The following is a 12,504-nucleotide window of genomic DNA, read 5'->3' as shown; positions in this document are numbered from 1 at the left end:
AAGTCAGAAAGTACTTCACACTAGAGGAACTGTGGAATAACCACCCCCCATCCCCCAGTTCCTCACACGTTCTTGTCAACTGCTGGAAATGGCCCACCTTGATTATCACTACAAAAGGTTCCCTGACCCCTCCCCCGCTCTCCTGCTGGTAATAGCTCACCTTACCTGATCACTCTTGTTACAGTCTGTATGGTAACACCCTTTGTTTCATGTTCTCTGTGTATATAAATCTCCCTACTGTATTTTCCACTGAATGCATCCGATGAAGTGAGCTGTAGCTCATGAAAGCTTATGCTCAAATAAATTGGTTAGTCTCTAAGGTGCCACAAGTCCTCCTTTTCTGTTTGCGGATACAGACTAACACAGCTGCTACTCTGAAACCTGAGTATTCGAAGTTTCTAATGAAGTATTTTTTTAAAATTGTGATAATGGCAATGTTTTATAGACGTTTATCTCCAATCCTTAAATCAGTTCTCCAGATACAAAGTGTGTTTATCCATGTGTTTGTACAATGCCTAGGGCACTGAGGCATAATCCTGATTAGGATTGTGAGTGATCGTACTGTGCTATGGCATGGTAAAAAGAAAAGTTGTATTTAGAAATCTGAGTTTCAACTCCCTGCCCAGACTGCATATCTTGTGCTGTGTATCTGCTGTAAATCTCCCTACTATTGCTCCTCTGTGTCTGAGTAGAGTTGGGTGGGAAACAGTTTTCCCATCCCTTGAGAATGCTGGTATTTTGAAAAAATTCTCTGTCCTAACTCAGGACAAAAAAAAAAAAATCAATCTTGAAACTGTTCATGAAATAAACATCTCAAAATAGCAACAGCAACACCACCTTCAGATCAGGTCAATCGTCTGATTTTGACCTTTTAAAAATGATTAATCTGAACGTCTCAACTGACCTTCCCTGCAAATAGTTTTGGTTCATGTTCTGATTTTTTTTTCTTTTCTTTTTTTTTAAACAAGTTCCTTGAAAAATTCCCAGCCAGCTCTAAAAATGAACCTGTTGCTGTGTACTGCAGACGCACAAGACTCTGCTGACTTTTCCTCACATGACCAGCTTCAGATTAGGATGTTTGTCAGCATCATCCCAGGAGCTTCAGCAAGATGAAAAGCCTCCTTCCCAGCTTTGCTCTGGAAAAATGGTGTATATTTATCAGAGAACAGAGTTTGATAATGATTCTGTGCTTCAATAAGAGCAGAGTCATTGTAAATACAGGTCTACATCATTAAAACAAGCAGTAGTGAGACTAAAATGGAGGAAGCTTCTGGATGTTTTCTTTATCACAGGATTAGCCTTAAGGCATTTGATTTCCCACCCACCTCCCGTTCAGGTTACGCTACGTGTGTGTGCCAATAAAGTATCACACAAAGATACTTTTCTCTTGTCATGTAACCTTGAGATGAGTGATGTACATAGGCAGCATCTAAAAATGTTTTTAAAAACATGAACACACTTTATATGCTACCAACAGCAGCTGTTTCCTGCTTATATGCAATCAGGAAGGGACTGCAAAGCAGGGTTTGCACTTTGCTACCTTACAGCCTGTTGTTACAAAGCTTGGAGAAAGACTGTTTGTTTACAATATGTTGGGCCGATAAAGGGACTTGGAAACTATTTTTGTAGGCCTCATCTACTCGAGAGATGGGTATCTCATACCCTCCCATCTGAGATCACTACACATGATTATCAGCTGCATTGTTGCAGCCGATGATTCTTTGAGTTTCAGTGTTTTGTGTTTGGAGAGGACAAGGAAAGAAGAAAAGTTTTATATACACACTATAAAATGGCACATCTTTTTGATGATGAGGCTAGTTGTCGGAACTGCAGCTTAAGACATACTGTAGTGGGGTATTGGCCTATCGGTTGGGGGTGAGAGGAAGCAATGCAAAAAGAAAGCACTAGCAAAATAAGAAAATGCTCTTTGTAATGCTTTTTCTTTGGGGACATCTACTGCTGGCAATAAGAGTGTATCACTGAAACCTTCCCTGAACTACATCTGCCACGGCCAACAGTTTCCAACCTCAGTAATAAACTAGTATTTACCATTGTTCATTTCTTCTGGATTTCATTTCTTGCAGATCTAACCAACCTTATTCACTACAAGGCATCAAGTTCCTGCCTAATGTTAAGCATCTATGCCAAACCCTTAAAAATACTCATAACTCAGAAAAGTCTGGTTTTAAATTATGTCATAAAAAAGTAAATGATATTAATGCACCAGTTCAGGTAGAGTTCATATGTGCTGATGCCAATGGATAAAAATTATAGAAACCTAGTAAGAAGTACTACTCTGAAGTGGTGAGCAAAATATTTTTCTCCAAAATGTAGATGATAGCAGATGAATGGGTGTAATAATGTTCTTATCCTCACATATTAAAAATCTGTAGCATAGCCTTACTTGTCTTCACATCAACTAAATCATGGAATGCTGTCTTTTGAATATAGTGGTACTCAATTATCTGCTGCGTGATGTGGATGAGTAACTATAATTTTAAGAAACTTTTGCAATGGATGAGAATTAATGGAGAGAATTTTGTTTCTACAGGATGCTATAGTTATACATGAAGTTTATGAAGAAGGGGCAGCAGCTAGAGATGGCCGACTCTGGGCTGGTGATCAGATTCTTGAGGTAAATTAATTATGAAGCCTATTTAAATAACTTTGTATTTAATCCAAAATTGCTTTCTTCAGGGGACCACTCTAACCATTTATTAGATTCTGATCCTTGTAATGAAGACACCACTCTGAAACCAGTTACACTATGTTCATAAAGCTTTTTTTCTCCAGTAAGAAATCCCAGGAAATAATTTTTCACAAACTGCTATAAACTGCCAATTACAGATTGAGAATATATTACATTTTATCAGACAAGATAGTTTTGAGTTACATCAATGCCATGTACGAATGTACAATAGTTAAGAATCATCTGTTTAATCTTTTATTTAGAAGCCTGCTTTATAGTGTAACCTCTTAGTACCTTTGTTATGCTTTTATGTTCTGCAATATATATGTAGAGCATGTCCTTGTAATTCTGATCAGCAATAGTACAACATCTTCAACAGATTAATAATCGTCAGTGTATATGTTTCATCAATAATCAACATAATTATAAATGTGTACCGTTTTTATTACCCTTTTTATAAGCTTGATGTTTTCTCTGGACCCCAGAGCCTTTTAAAGCATTATACTGAGAAAAATGGAGAGTTTATAATTTATTTTTTAATGTATTGTCTAACTGTAACTATACATGGGCATAAAAGCTGAGCTTTGCAGGATACTGTGCAAATAAGTGGGTGACTGCAGAGTGATTCCAAACTATTCATGCAGGCTGACCTGTGGAGCTTAATCTGTGGTGTCAAACCCTTAGGCTTGTATTTTGCTTATATAATTAGAGTAATTTGATTGCCTAGTTGTTCTGTATGCACGTGGTCACCAGAACAATTTTATTTGTAACTTAAAGACTGACACCATAATTGTTAGAGACAGTTGGAAAGGGTTAGAGAGGGTTAAGAAAGGGATGTTGTTGACTGCAAATTAGACTTGAGTCAGTCTCTGGTGGTTCTAGTGCAGCTGTTTTTAGTGTCTCACTGTCAGATCAGGACAAATTCCCAGCACACCCATTTTGCTGTAGTGCATGGGGTTAGAAAAATAGTGAGGGCACTTAGAGTTGTTTTTACAACTCTTGCACAGAAAATATTTTTTTATGTTAAGGTTATATTTATTTTCATTTTATAAACAACTGTGTCTTAACAACATGTGATTATTAACCATGTGATTAAAAATGGAGAAGGTTAATAAATTCTTCACTGACCATGCAGGAAGGTGCAAATGTGTGTATGCCATAATGTTTGTATGAATTGTAACCTTTAAAGCTGCTCTAATGAGGCAAATGTACAACATGTGCAGACATGGCTGTGTAAAGAAAAATATAGGGATGTGTAGCATATACATAAAAGTATGCATCCTATTTGGAATGAATGAACTTAGTGTATTTTATGATTAATATATGACTACAGTATGATTAGGAGTACAAAGAACCTTTTCCCCTGCATAGTAACTTATAAAAAATATACACTATTGTATTTACGTGTTAGTATTACATTCTATAATTACTGTAGTATACCTTTATACAATTACTGTTTCATCTTCCCTATTAAACCTTGAAATTTTTACACACTAGAATTTTTTAATACATGACAAGTAAATGAATGCACAGAGCGGATAATCTGAAGATGGTTTAAAGTAGGCTTGGAAGGATTAGATTTTTATCTGTAAATGTCAATTTTGCCATATACACACAAACCGAGGAAAGAATATTTCCATTGATGGTAATCGAAATTTACAAATAGGCAAAGTAACAAAAAAGCTGCTTGAGAATTTATTAGAGTTTGATTTAAAGATATTTACTTTGTATAATTGGACATGTGATGATGACAATTTGTGTATTACCATGTATAAAACCTTAACGCTTTGAATCTCAGTGTCTACTGTCATTAAATAATTATTTTCTCTCTTTCACTCCCCCTTTCTCTCCTCCCCCACATTTTCTGCATCTGTGAAAATTTTAAATAGATAAAAAAAAATGGGGGGGGATGCTTAAAACTCATGATTTTGTGCAACTGTGAAAATTTAAATTGATGTTATTTTAAAAAATTTAAAAATAAACATGGATATCCATTGAAATTATGCAAAAATAAAAATTGAATTTTGCAAAGCCTACTTTAAAGGATATTGATACAGATATTAGGTTTGGCTAGATCTAGAATCAGAATTTCAAGTTTCAGTACTTTCTGAGTACTTCTAAATTTGCTCAGACCCAGTGCACCATTCAAGCTCAATCTTAGGTCGAGAAGCTTAACTGAGAGCTTCTGTAGTGGTCTTGTGTGCCATCTATTGGAACAAAGCAAAATAATCATCTAATAGCAACTTCTTTAAAGCTAAGATATTGTCACTTCCTAACTTTTTTGTAAGTTTACATTTGAAGCTAGTGAATCTACTAATGAGAATTAGAAAATAATGCTCTCTTACCACAGATGAGAAAAGATCTAGTTTCCAGCCAGTACTTAATTTTTTCTTAGTTTTTCCTCTTCTTCAGTATTGTGATGTTGCGGGGGAATCTAAGCATTCATACCAGCAAAGAAGCAACAGAAATGTATAATGTGCAGAGGAGAAAGAGAACACTTTCACCTCTGATACTAGGAGTGGAAGTAGTTTTATGAATGTAAATGAATTGAGTTTGGTTGTCTCTCCCCATTGTTCAATAGACAAGAGTGAACACTACAAAGCCACCAGTTAACAGCTTTCTGGCCAGGAGAGGCCAGGACCGAGTTATCATAAAGAGTACATCTCACTTCAAGTTGAGGTGACCCAGTACAAGGCATCGTAGGAAAGCTCACAGTTGAATATGTAAAGCTCAGCACTGTAAATTGGTGGCATAATTTTTTAGGAGTATCGGTCCTCAGAAAATGGTGCTCAGCACCTCAAAAGATCAGGCCACTAAGTTGTAGTGCCTCGGCACTCAAGTTTGAAAATTTTGGCCTGAAGTTGTGGTAGGTGGTGGGTTTTTGTCTATGGATATTTGCAAGTATGAGTTTTCCCACAGTGGGCTATTCCAGTCACCTCCGCTCAGGATGACAAACTAAAATGTCAATTAAATTTTCCATTGCTTTTCACTAGCTGGCTTCTTTATTCACGTCTGTGAATAAAAGGGAGATATCTGCAAATACCAAATCACTGAATACCACATATCTTGCAGTCAGTTTTAGTCAGTAGGAATTTTACCTGCGTAAGGACTGAGGGATCAAGCCTCAAGTTAGAACCTACTTAAAAAGTTTTAGATAACGTTGGGAATTATTCTGCAGTAATTCTGTCACTTTACTCTTTGTGATGTTATTGCACCCATATTTTCCAAGAAAGGGTTGTCATAACTGAAATACACAAGGTCAATAATCAACCATATCAAATTTGTAAACTATAGGGCAATGTAAGAATGGCTAAAATACAGTAGCTGGATGGATGGTGTTGTGGTTAAGGCACTAGACTGGGACCCAGGCAATCATAGAATATCAGAGTTGGAAGGGACCTCGGGAGGTCATCTAGTCCAATCCCTGCTCAAAGCAGGACCAATCCCCAATTTTTGCCCCAGATCCCTAAATGGCCCCTTCAAGGATTGAACTCACAACCCTGGGTTTAGCAGGCCAATGCTCAAATCACTGAGCTATCCTTCTGAGCTGGGTCCAGTTCCTGCCTCTGCCACAGACTTCCTGTGTGACTTTGGGCAAGTCATTTACTTGCTCTGTGCCTCACTTTCCGTCTCTGTAAAATGTAGTAAGAATACTTCCCTGCCACACAAAGCTGTTACAGGGATAAATACATACTGTGGGATGAAAAGCTCATTAATAACTGTAATTAGGAAAAATAACAGTTTGATGGTTATTCCAGGTTAATGGCGTTGATTTGAGGAATGCTAGTCATGAAGAAGCTATCACAGCCTTGAGACAGACACCTCAAAAGGTGCAACTGGTTGTTTATAGAGATGAAGCTCATTATAAAGATGAAGAGAATTTGGAGATTTTCTATGTGGATCTACAAAAGAAAACAGGCAGAGGACTAGGTCTAAGCATTGTTGGAAAACGGTAAGAACTTCTGTTTTTTACCACAACTGCATTCCAAATGAGAATTTATTTTGCCATGCAGACAGTTGTAGCTGTTACATGGAGTGTGAAATACTGAAAGAATGGCTCCAGCCACAAAAGTCGGTATCTGAACTTCTCCTTGGGGGTTTTCAGAGTTGGGGTTTTGATGTAGACTCCTCTAGAAAGAACAGTGGCATGTATGTCATGTAATAACACTATTCCCAAGGCTGTTGGTTGTTTCCCTTGGCATTTGGCATTTTGTAGCATAACATAATAGTACTAAGAATATCAGTCTGTGAAGGGTCTGGTCTAGTGACCAAAATTAGGACTGAGAGTTAAGCGCTCTTGTGTTTTATTCCCAACTTTGATTGTGTCTGTGACAGCTGGCAAATCCTAGCCTACCTGGATTAGCTTTCCTAGTTTTAAAATATGGATAGTAGTACTACCTACTGCCTGGAAGTGTTTTGAGGATTAGTTAGAGAGCTCTACAATCATTAACTATAAAATACTAGTCAGAACACAATGCGGAGTCAGAAAGGGTACAGTCAGTAATAGCTGTTTTAAAAGTAAACATGGCTTTTTACTAATGTATTTTTAAAGCATTTCTTTTAAAGTTGTTTATACTAAAGCTGTGGTATATTAAATTAGTCTTTTATCGCTAGAGAAAACTTATAGCACAAGCAAAGTCATTGATCAGTCTCTGTGTATAAAACTCACAGCAACTGCTGTTTCTTATTGCCAAAAAAAACCCAGACCCATCATGTAATTATCCCAACTGCTTGTGGTTAGTAAAGATTCTCTGGCAGTTTCCACAAGAGTGGAGATGTTTAACCCTGGTGGTGTGAGCAGATTCTCATATGGGTAATTTAATTCTGCTTCCTGCAACCTGATGTGGTATTCTCCAGTCCTCCCCACAACTGCCTTCATGCTAGACTGTTGTATAGTATTGCTAGTAGTGCTCCTGTGGTGGTTGCAGTTCCCTCCAGAGCTAGCTGAATTTCTGTGGTAGATTAAATTATCCCTGTGTATAGTTAGTATTAATATACCATTTTGTTTGTGAAGCAAGTAGTAGGTTCCTTCAGGATAAAAGATAGTGTATACATTAAGTGGAAGTTAGTATTCACCTCTCTTTGGCCCTTTACTTTCTCCACACCAAGCTGAAGTAGCGGAGCTAAGTACCAAGGGGTTCTTCAGGGTCTGAGGAAGGAATTCTCCCTTGTTCTGTGGCTGGTGGATCGACTGGTCTTGTCCCCTTCGTGTTTTAACCCACCTCTACCATGCTCTCGCAAGCCTTACGGTCCAGGTACATGGGACATCCCACAGAGCTGGGCTCTGTGCTGCCCAGGGTGGACAAATTCATGTTCAAGCTACAAGAATCTGTGTGCAGTGCTCTGTGCTCTTCTCTGTGCCTTGGGGCCCTCCAAGGCTGCAGAAAAGAGAGAGCATTTAGCCCTGTGTGAGAAAAAGAAAATCTGTAGTGAAGCCACTTCTTACCAAGCATCTCAAGAGATAGTCTAACTCTATCCTTAGCAGATTGTGCCTTGGTTTCTGGGCAGTATTTTTATATTACAGTAGCATATGCTTTTCTTATCTGAACAGATTGTACGCACCAGAACTAATAGCACAAGGGGAAAGGGAAATAGTGCATGGTTTACTATTTTAATGAGTTTAAAATCTGTAGCTTATGATCACCTCAGAAGGTCAGGTGTAATCTAAAATTAGTTTTCTCAGCTCCCAAAACTAAAATTAGTGTTTCTCAGCTCCCAAGTTTCTTTTAATGTCTCATAAATGCATGTAATCTGAATTGCACTCACAGAGACTAGTGGATTGTGTAATTAGCCATATGCTTCTTGTATTGTCAGAAATGGAAGTGGAGTGTTTGTCTCTGACATTGTTAAAGGAGGAGCTGCAGACCTGGATGGGAGATTAATACAAGGAGATCAGATCTTGTCTGTTAATGGGGAGGATATGAGACATGCCTCACAAGAGGTTGTTGCCACTATCCTCAAGGTGAGTGCATAATACATTCTTAGATATAAAACTGCAGTTACTGACAGTGTACAAGGTAATTATCTTGGAGTGCTATTTTCACATAACCAGGACAACCTGAAACCGATTATCGAGACAGATAGGAATTTGATAGGGAAATTACACTGAGAGATTCATTTAGTTTTAGCTTTACATGTATATTTATGTAGTACATAGTAGCAAAATAAAGATACAGATATTACTTTAGGCATTTATTTGAGAATGTAACCATTTATTTCAAGCAATGGGAAAATGTTATGAAAGCCGAGAGGCATAATATTGTGGAACTGAATTGGAAGGAGATGCTTTTGGTTTTGCTTGCACTAACCTAGCAGCCATAGAATTGCAGTGTAAAATTTGTTCTAGCCCAGGCTTTCCTAACATGTTGGTGCTGTTGCCCTAAAATACTTGGGGACAAATCCTGGCCAGAAATACATCCAGGCCATGGACAAGCCTGCTCAAGGAGACTCTGTCCCCTCCTTTGCTGCAAATGCACAATACTCTCCATGGGACTGTGGAAAAGGGCATTGTGGATGGGCCAAGGAGAGAATGCCTGTGTTAAGATAGGAGGGGACAGAAGACTGTGGATGCTATTTCTGGCCATAGGGAATATTATTATAGCCTGCTACCTCTGCCATCTACCTAAAATTACATTGGGAGGAGAGGACTCTGTCCTCAAGATCCCATGAAGGTTCCCTGTGCAAAGTTTTTATTCAAGCTTTGCATGAGAGCAAAGATTTGGCCCACCTAGGAATCAGCAAGCAAGGGTATGAGGATGTGTTATTAAACTGAATCTGCTTATCTTAAATTCAGATTTATTCTGTTTTATGGTATTTTTCCTGCTGATATATTGTTTTCCGTTGGGCATGTGGGGTGGGGTTTGCTACTGGTTTTGTTATGGACTGTGTGTGTAATTGGTGGCTGGGCATCGAGGGCCTGAACCAAAGATCATTAAGTCAATGGAAAGTCAATGATTTCAATAGGTTTTCTATGAAGTCCCTAGAATCTGGGATGGATGCCTTTTATGTTGTTCAAATAAAACAAATGGACTGAAAAATTAGATTTTAGGTTTCAACATTCAATGGTTTCTTCAACATTGTGGCCTGAAAATATATGTGAGTAAGTCTCCAAAAGCTGAAATATTGTAACCCTGTATAAATACCATGTATTATATTTTATTATATTCCAAGTGTGCTCAAGGGCTAGTGCACCTAGAGATTGGAAGACTGAGAGCTGGTTCTTGGTTATCATCAAGGAAAACACCCCAAAGCAGTGAGGTTAGTGACAATTGTATCAATAGACAATAAAGTCATTGCGTTCTGCATGGAATGTAGATGAGGGTCTGTCTGGAGCAGCTGACGGAAGCTGGGAGGTGGATTATTGTTTTAAAATTATCATTATACAGTACTGTTCTTTTTCAGTAGTTTTAAGTAAATCTCTGTCTACAAGATGTTTAAATCAGGTGTCCTACACTTAAATATTGGGCGAGTAAAAAGAGAAATGGGCCAGTGCTTTCATTTTCAGCATGTCTCTGGCTTGAGCATACCACAGACATTTAATCACTTTTCCAAACCTGCCCTCCCCCCCAGAATCAGAATGCTATGTTCCTGTAGCTATTTTTGTAAACCCAAAATAACTTTATGACACTAAAGTGTATCTTTGCCTAGCTCATAATAGCAGAGCTGTGTGCAAAATATTGCACTCAAAGAACATACAGAACAATTTTCTACTTCACTTATTTTTTCCAAAATAAAGGAAAATGCTTCAGTTTTCAACCAGTCCAATTTTTTAGCACTTGCACTGTGAACGGTGTTGCCATCAAAACTGAAATCTGTATGCAATAGTGGAGAGTGGCATTATAGGATGCCGTCTCACCTGAATCATACTGTTTTGACCAGGAAAACTTACGGTCATAACAGAGATTCCTTCTGGGAACTCTGGCTCACTCACCAAAGTATTTACATTGTGAAAATCAGATTTCTCCATGGGGCACCCAGGCAATGCTTTGAGATCATATTATTGCTGTTGAAGATGCAGCATACTGCCTCCTACTCACCCACACTTGCCCACCCCCTCACCCCCACACTTTCTCAGGCAACTAGCACCCACATGTGTGCTGGGAGAAAGCAAAGGCTCTGCTTCCTAGCAGGATCTTGATCATCTCCTGAAAAAAGGAGAGAGCTCTTTGCAGCCTTCTGCCCTCTTTGTGAAGCCACACAGGAGTTGCCCAAAATCTGATCCATGGAAAATAAGCCAGTACTGCCTGTCTGTGCTTCATAATTGTTAAAGAGTGTAGCTGAAAAAGGGAAAAATACTGAGACTGGGAGTGGATGAGGGTCAGTCAGCAAGAAAGCAAGTGTTGATTGTGGGGAGTCTTGGAGTGGATGCGAAAGGTTAGAGAGACCTACAAAACAAAACTTCTGCTGGTCCTCTTGGTAGAACTAGAAATCATAGAATCATAGAATACCAGGGTTGGAAGGGACCCCAGAAGGTCATCTAGTCCAACCCCCTGCTCAAAGCAGGACCAATTCCCAGTTAAATCATCCCAGCCAGGGCTTTGTCAAGCCTGACCTTAAAAACCTCTAAGGAAGGAGATTCTACCACCTCCCTAGGTAACGCATTCCAGTGTTTCACCACCCTCTTAGTGAAAAAGTTTTTCCTAATATCCAATCTAAACCTCCCCCACTGCAACTTGAGACCATTACTCCTCGTTCTGGATCTGGATGGATGTATCTCCAAAGTCGGTAAGAGAGAAGATGATTTGAAAATTGTACTTGTTCAATAACCACTTAGGAGCCTATGTTCCATTTTCAAAAGTGACATTTAGGAATCTGAGTCTTACTGAAAGTTAATGGGACTTAAGCTCCTAAGTGCTAGATCAATTTGAAAATGAGACTTATGCTCTTTTGAAAGATTTTACCCTGAGTTCCTGAAAACCTCTGTTCCCTACAAAGAAAGAAGGGCTGAAGTTCTCTGCCAGGCTTTGAGCCAAAATTAATATATAGAATTATGATGGTGGCAAAGCACAGTGGGAACTCCTCCAGGAATAGAACCCATGATACCCAGCACCCTACTCTAAGCAGTATACAACACACCCCTGTAACTGCCACTAACATGTTGTTGTCTGAGACCTTGGGAACCTCATTTAACATCTTTGTGTTTCAGTTTACCCAAATGAGGATCATACTTACCTGACAGGGGTGTATGTAAAACTCTGAGTTCCTCAGATGAGAAGTGCTGTATCATTGTGTAACCATACAGACACATTTTCATACAGACACAGTGTCTAAAGTTAGGATCCTAAATCCATATTTAGGCATTTTCAGAGGTGCTCTGAAATACTTGCAAATTCCACTGAACTCAATAGGAGCTGCAGGTACTCAACACCTGTGAAAATCTGGTCCTTTTATTTGGGTGCCTACATATGGATTTAGGGGTTTTTGATGCCCATGTTTTGGTCAGTATTACTATTATTGACACTGAAAGTGTCTGTCCTATAGAGTATGTATTAGTTGGGGGAAGTAGGGTGAAAATTGATTTGAGTTCTGATAATTGCATGATGAGTAGATTCTTGAAATCCAGGGCTAAATTTTCAAAGTGGCCTTAACATTTGTACTTTTTTTCATGCGCAATTTCTAAGTGCCTCAAAGCTTGGATTTTGCAAGCTGGTCAATTGCAAATACCGAGGTATGTGAACTAAGAAATGATTTTTGAAAACCTGGCTCCCACTCAGTTTTCCACATAGATCCACCAAAGTTTAAGTATTCTCTGTCAATTTATATCAGTTGAAGCTCTAACTTTTTAAGCACTATGTGGATCAACATTTTTAAAATGT

At 38.6% G+C, this 12,504-nt stretch overlaps 1 protein-coding gene across 10 annotated transcripts in view; it reads left to right on the top strand.

Moving 5' to 3' along the window:
• The window catches only part of PATJ (PATJ crumbs cell polarity complex component), a 219,600-nt gene that overhangs the window by 185,656 nt on the left and 21,440 nt on the right, over window positions 1-12,504 (top strand). For all 10 annotated transcript variants that reach the window (XM_073357497.1, XM_073357502.2, XM_073357507.2 and 7 more), the window contains 4 exons: window positions 2,552-2,635; window positions 6,448-6,641; window positions 8,504-8,651; window positions 9,860-9,946. In XM_073357497.1, the coding sequence (XP_073213598.1) occupies window positions 2,552-2,635; window positions 6,448-6,641; window positions 8,504-8,651; window positions 9,860-9,946 (513 nt within the window). The remainder of the gene's footprint in view (window positions 1-2,551; window positions 2,636-6,447; window positions 6,642-8,503; window positions 8,652-9,859; window positions 9,947-12,504) is intronic.

Source organism: Lepidochelys kempii, chromosome 8, assembly GCF_965140285.1.
Source record: "Lepidochelys kempii isolate rLepKem1 chromosome 8, rLepKem1.hap1, whole genome shotgun sequence".
Lineage (NCBI taxonomy): Eukaryota > Metazoa > Chordata > Testudines > Cheloniidae > Lepidochelys > Lepidochelys kempii.
This window is presented reverse-complemented; position numbering and strand designations above follow the sequence as displayed.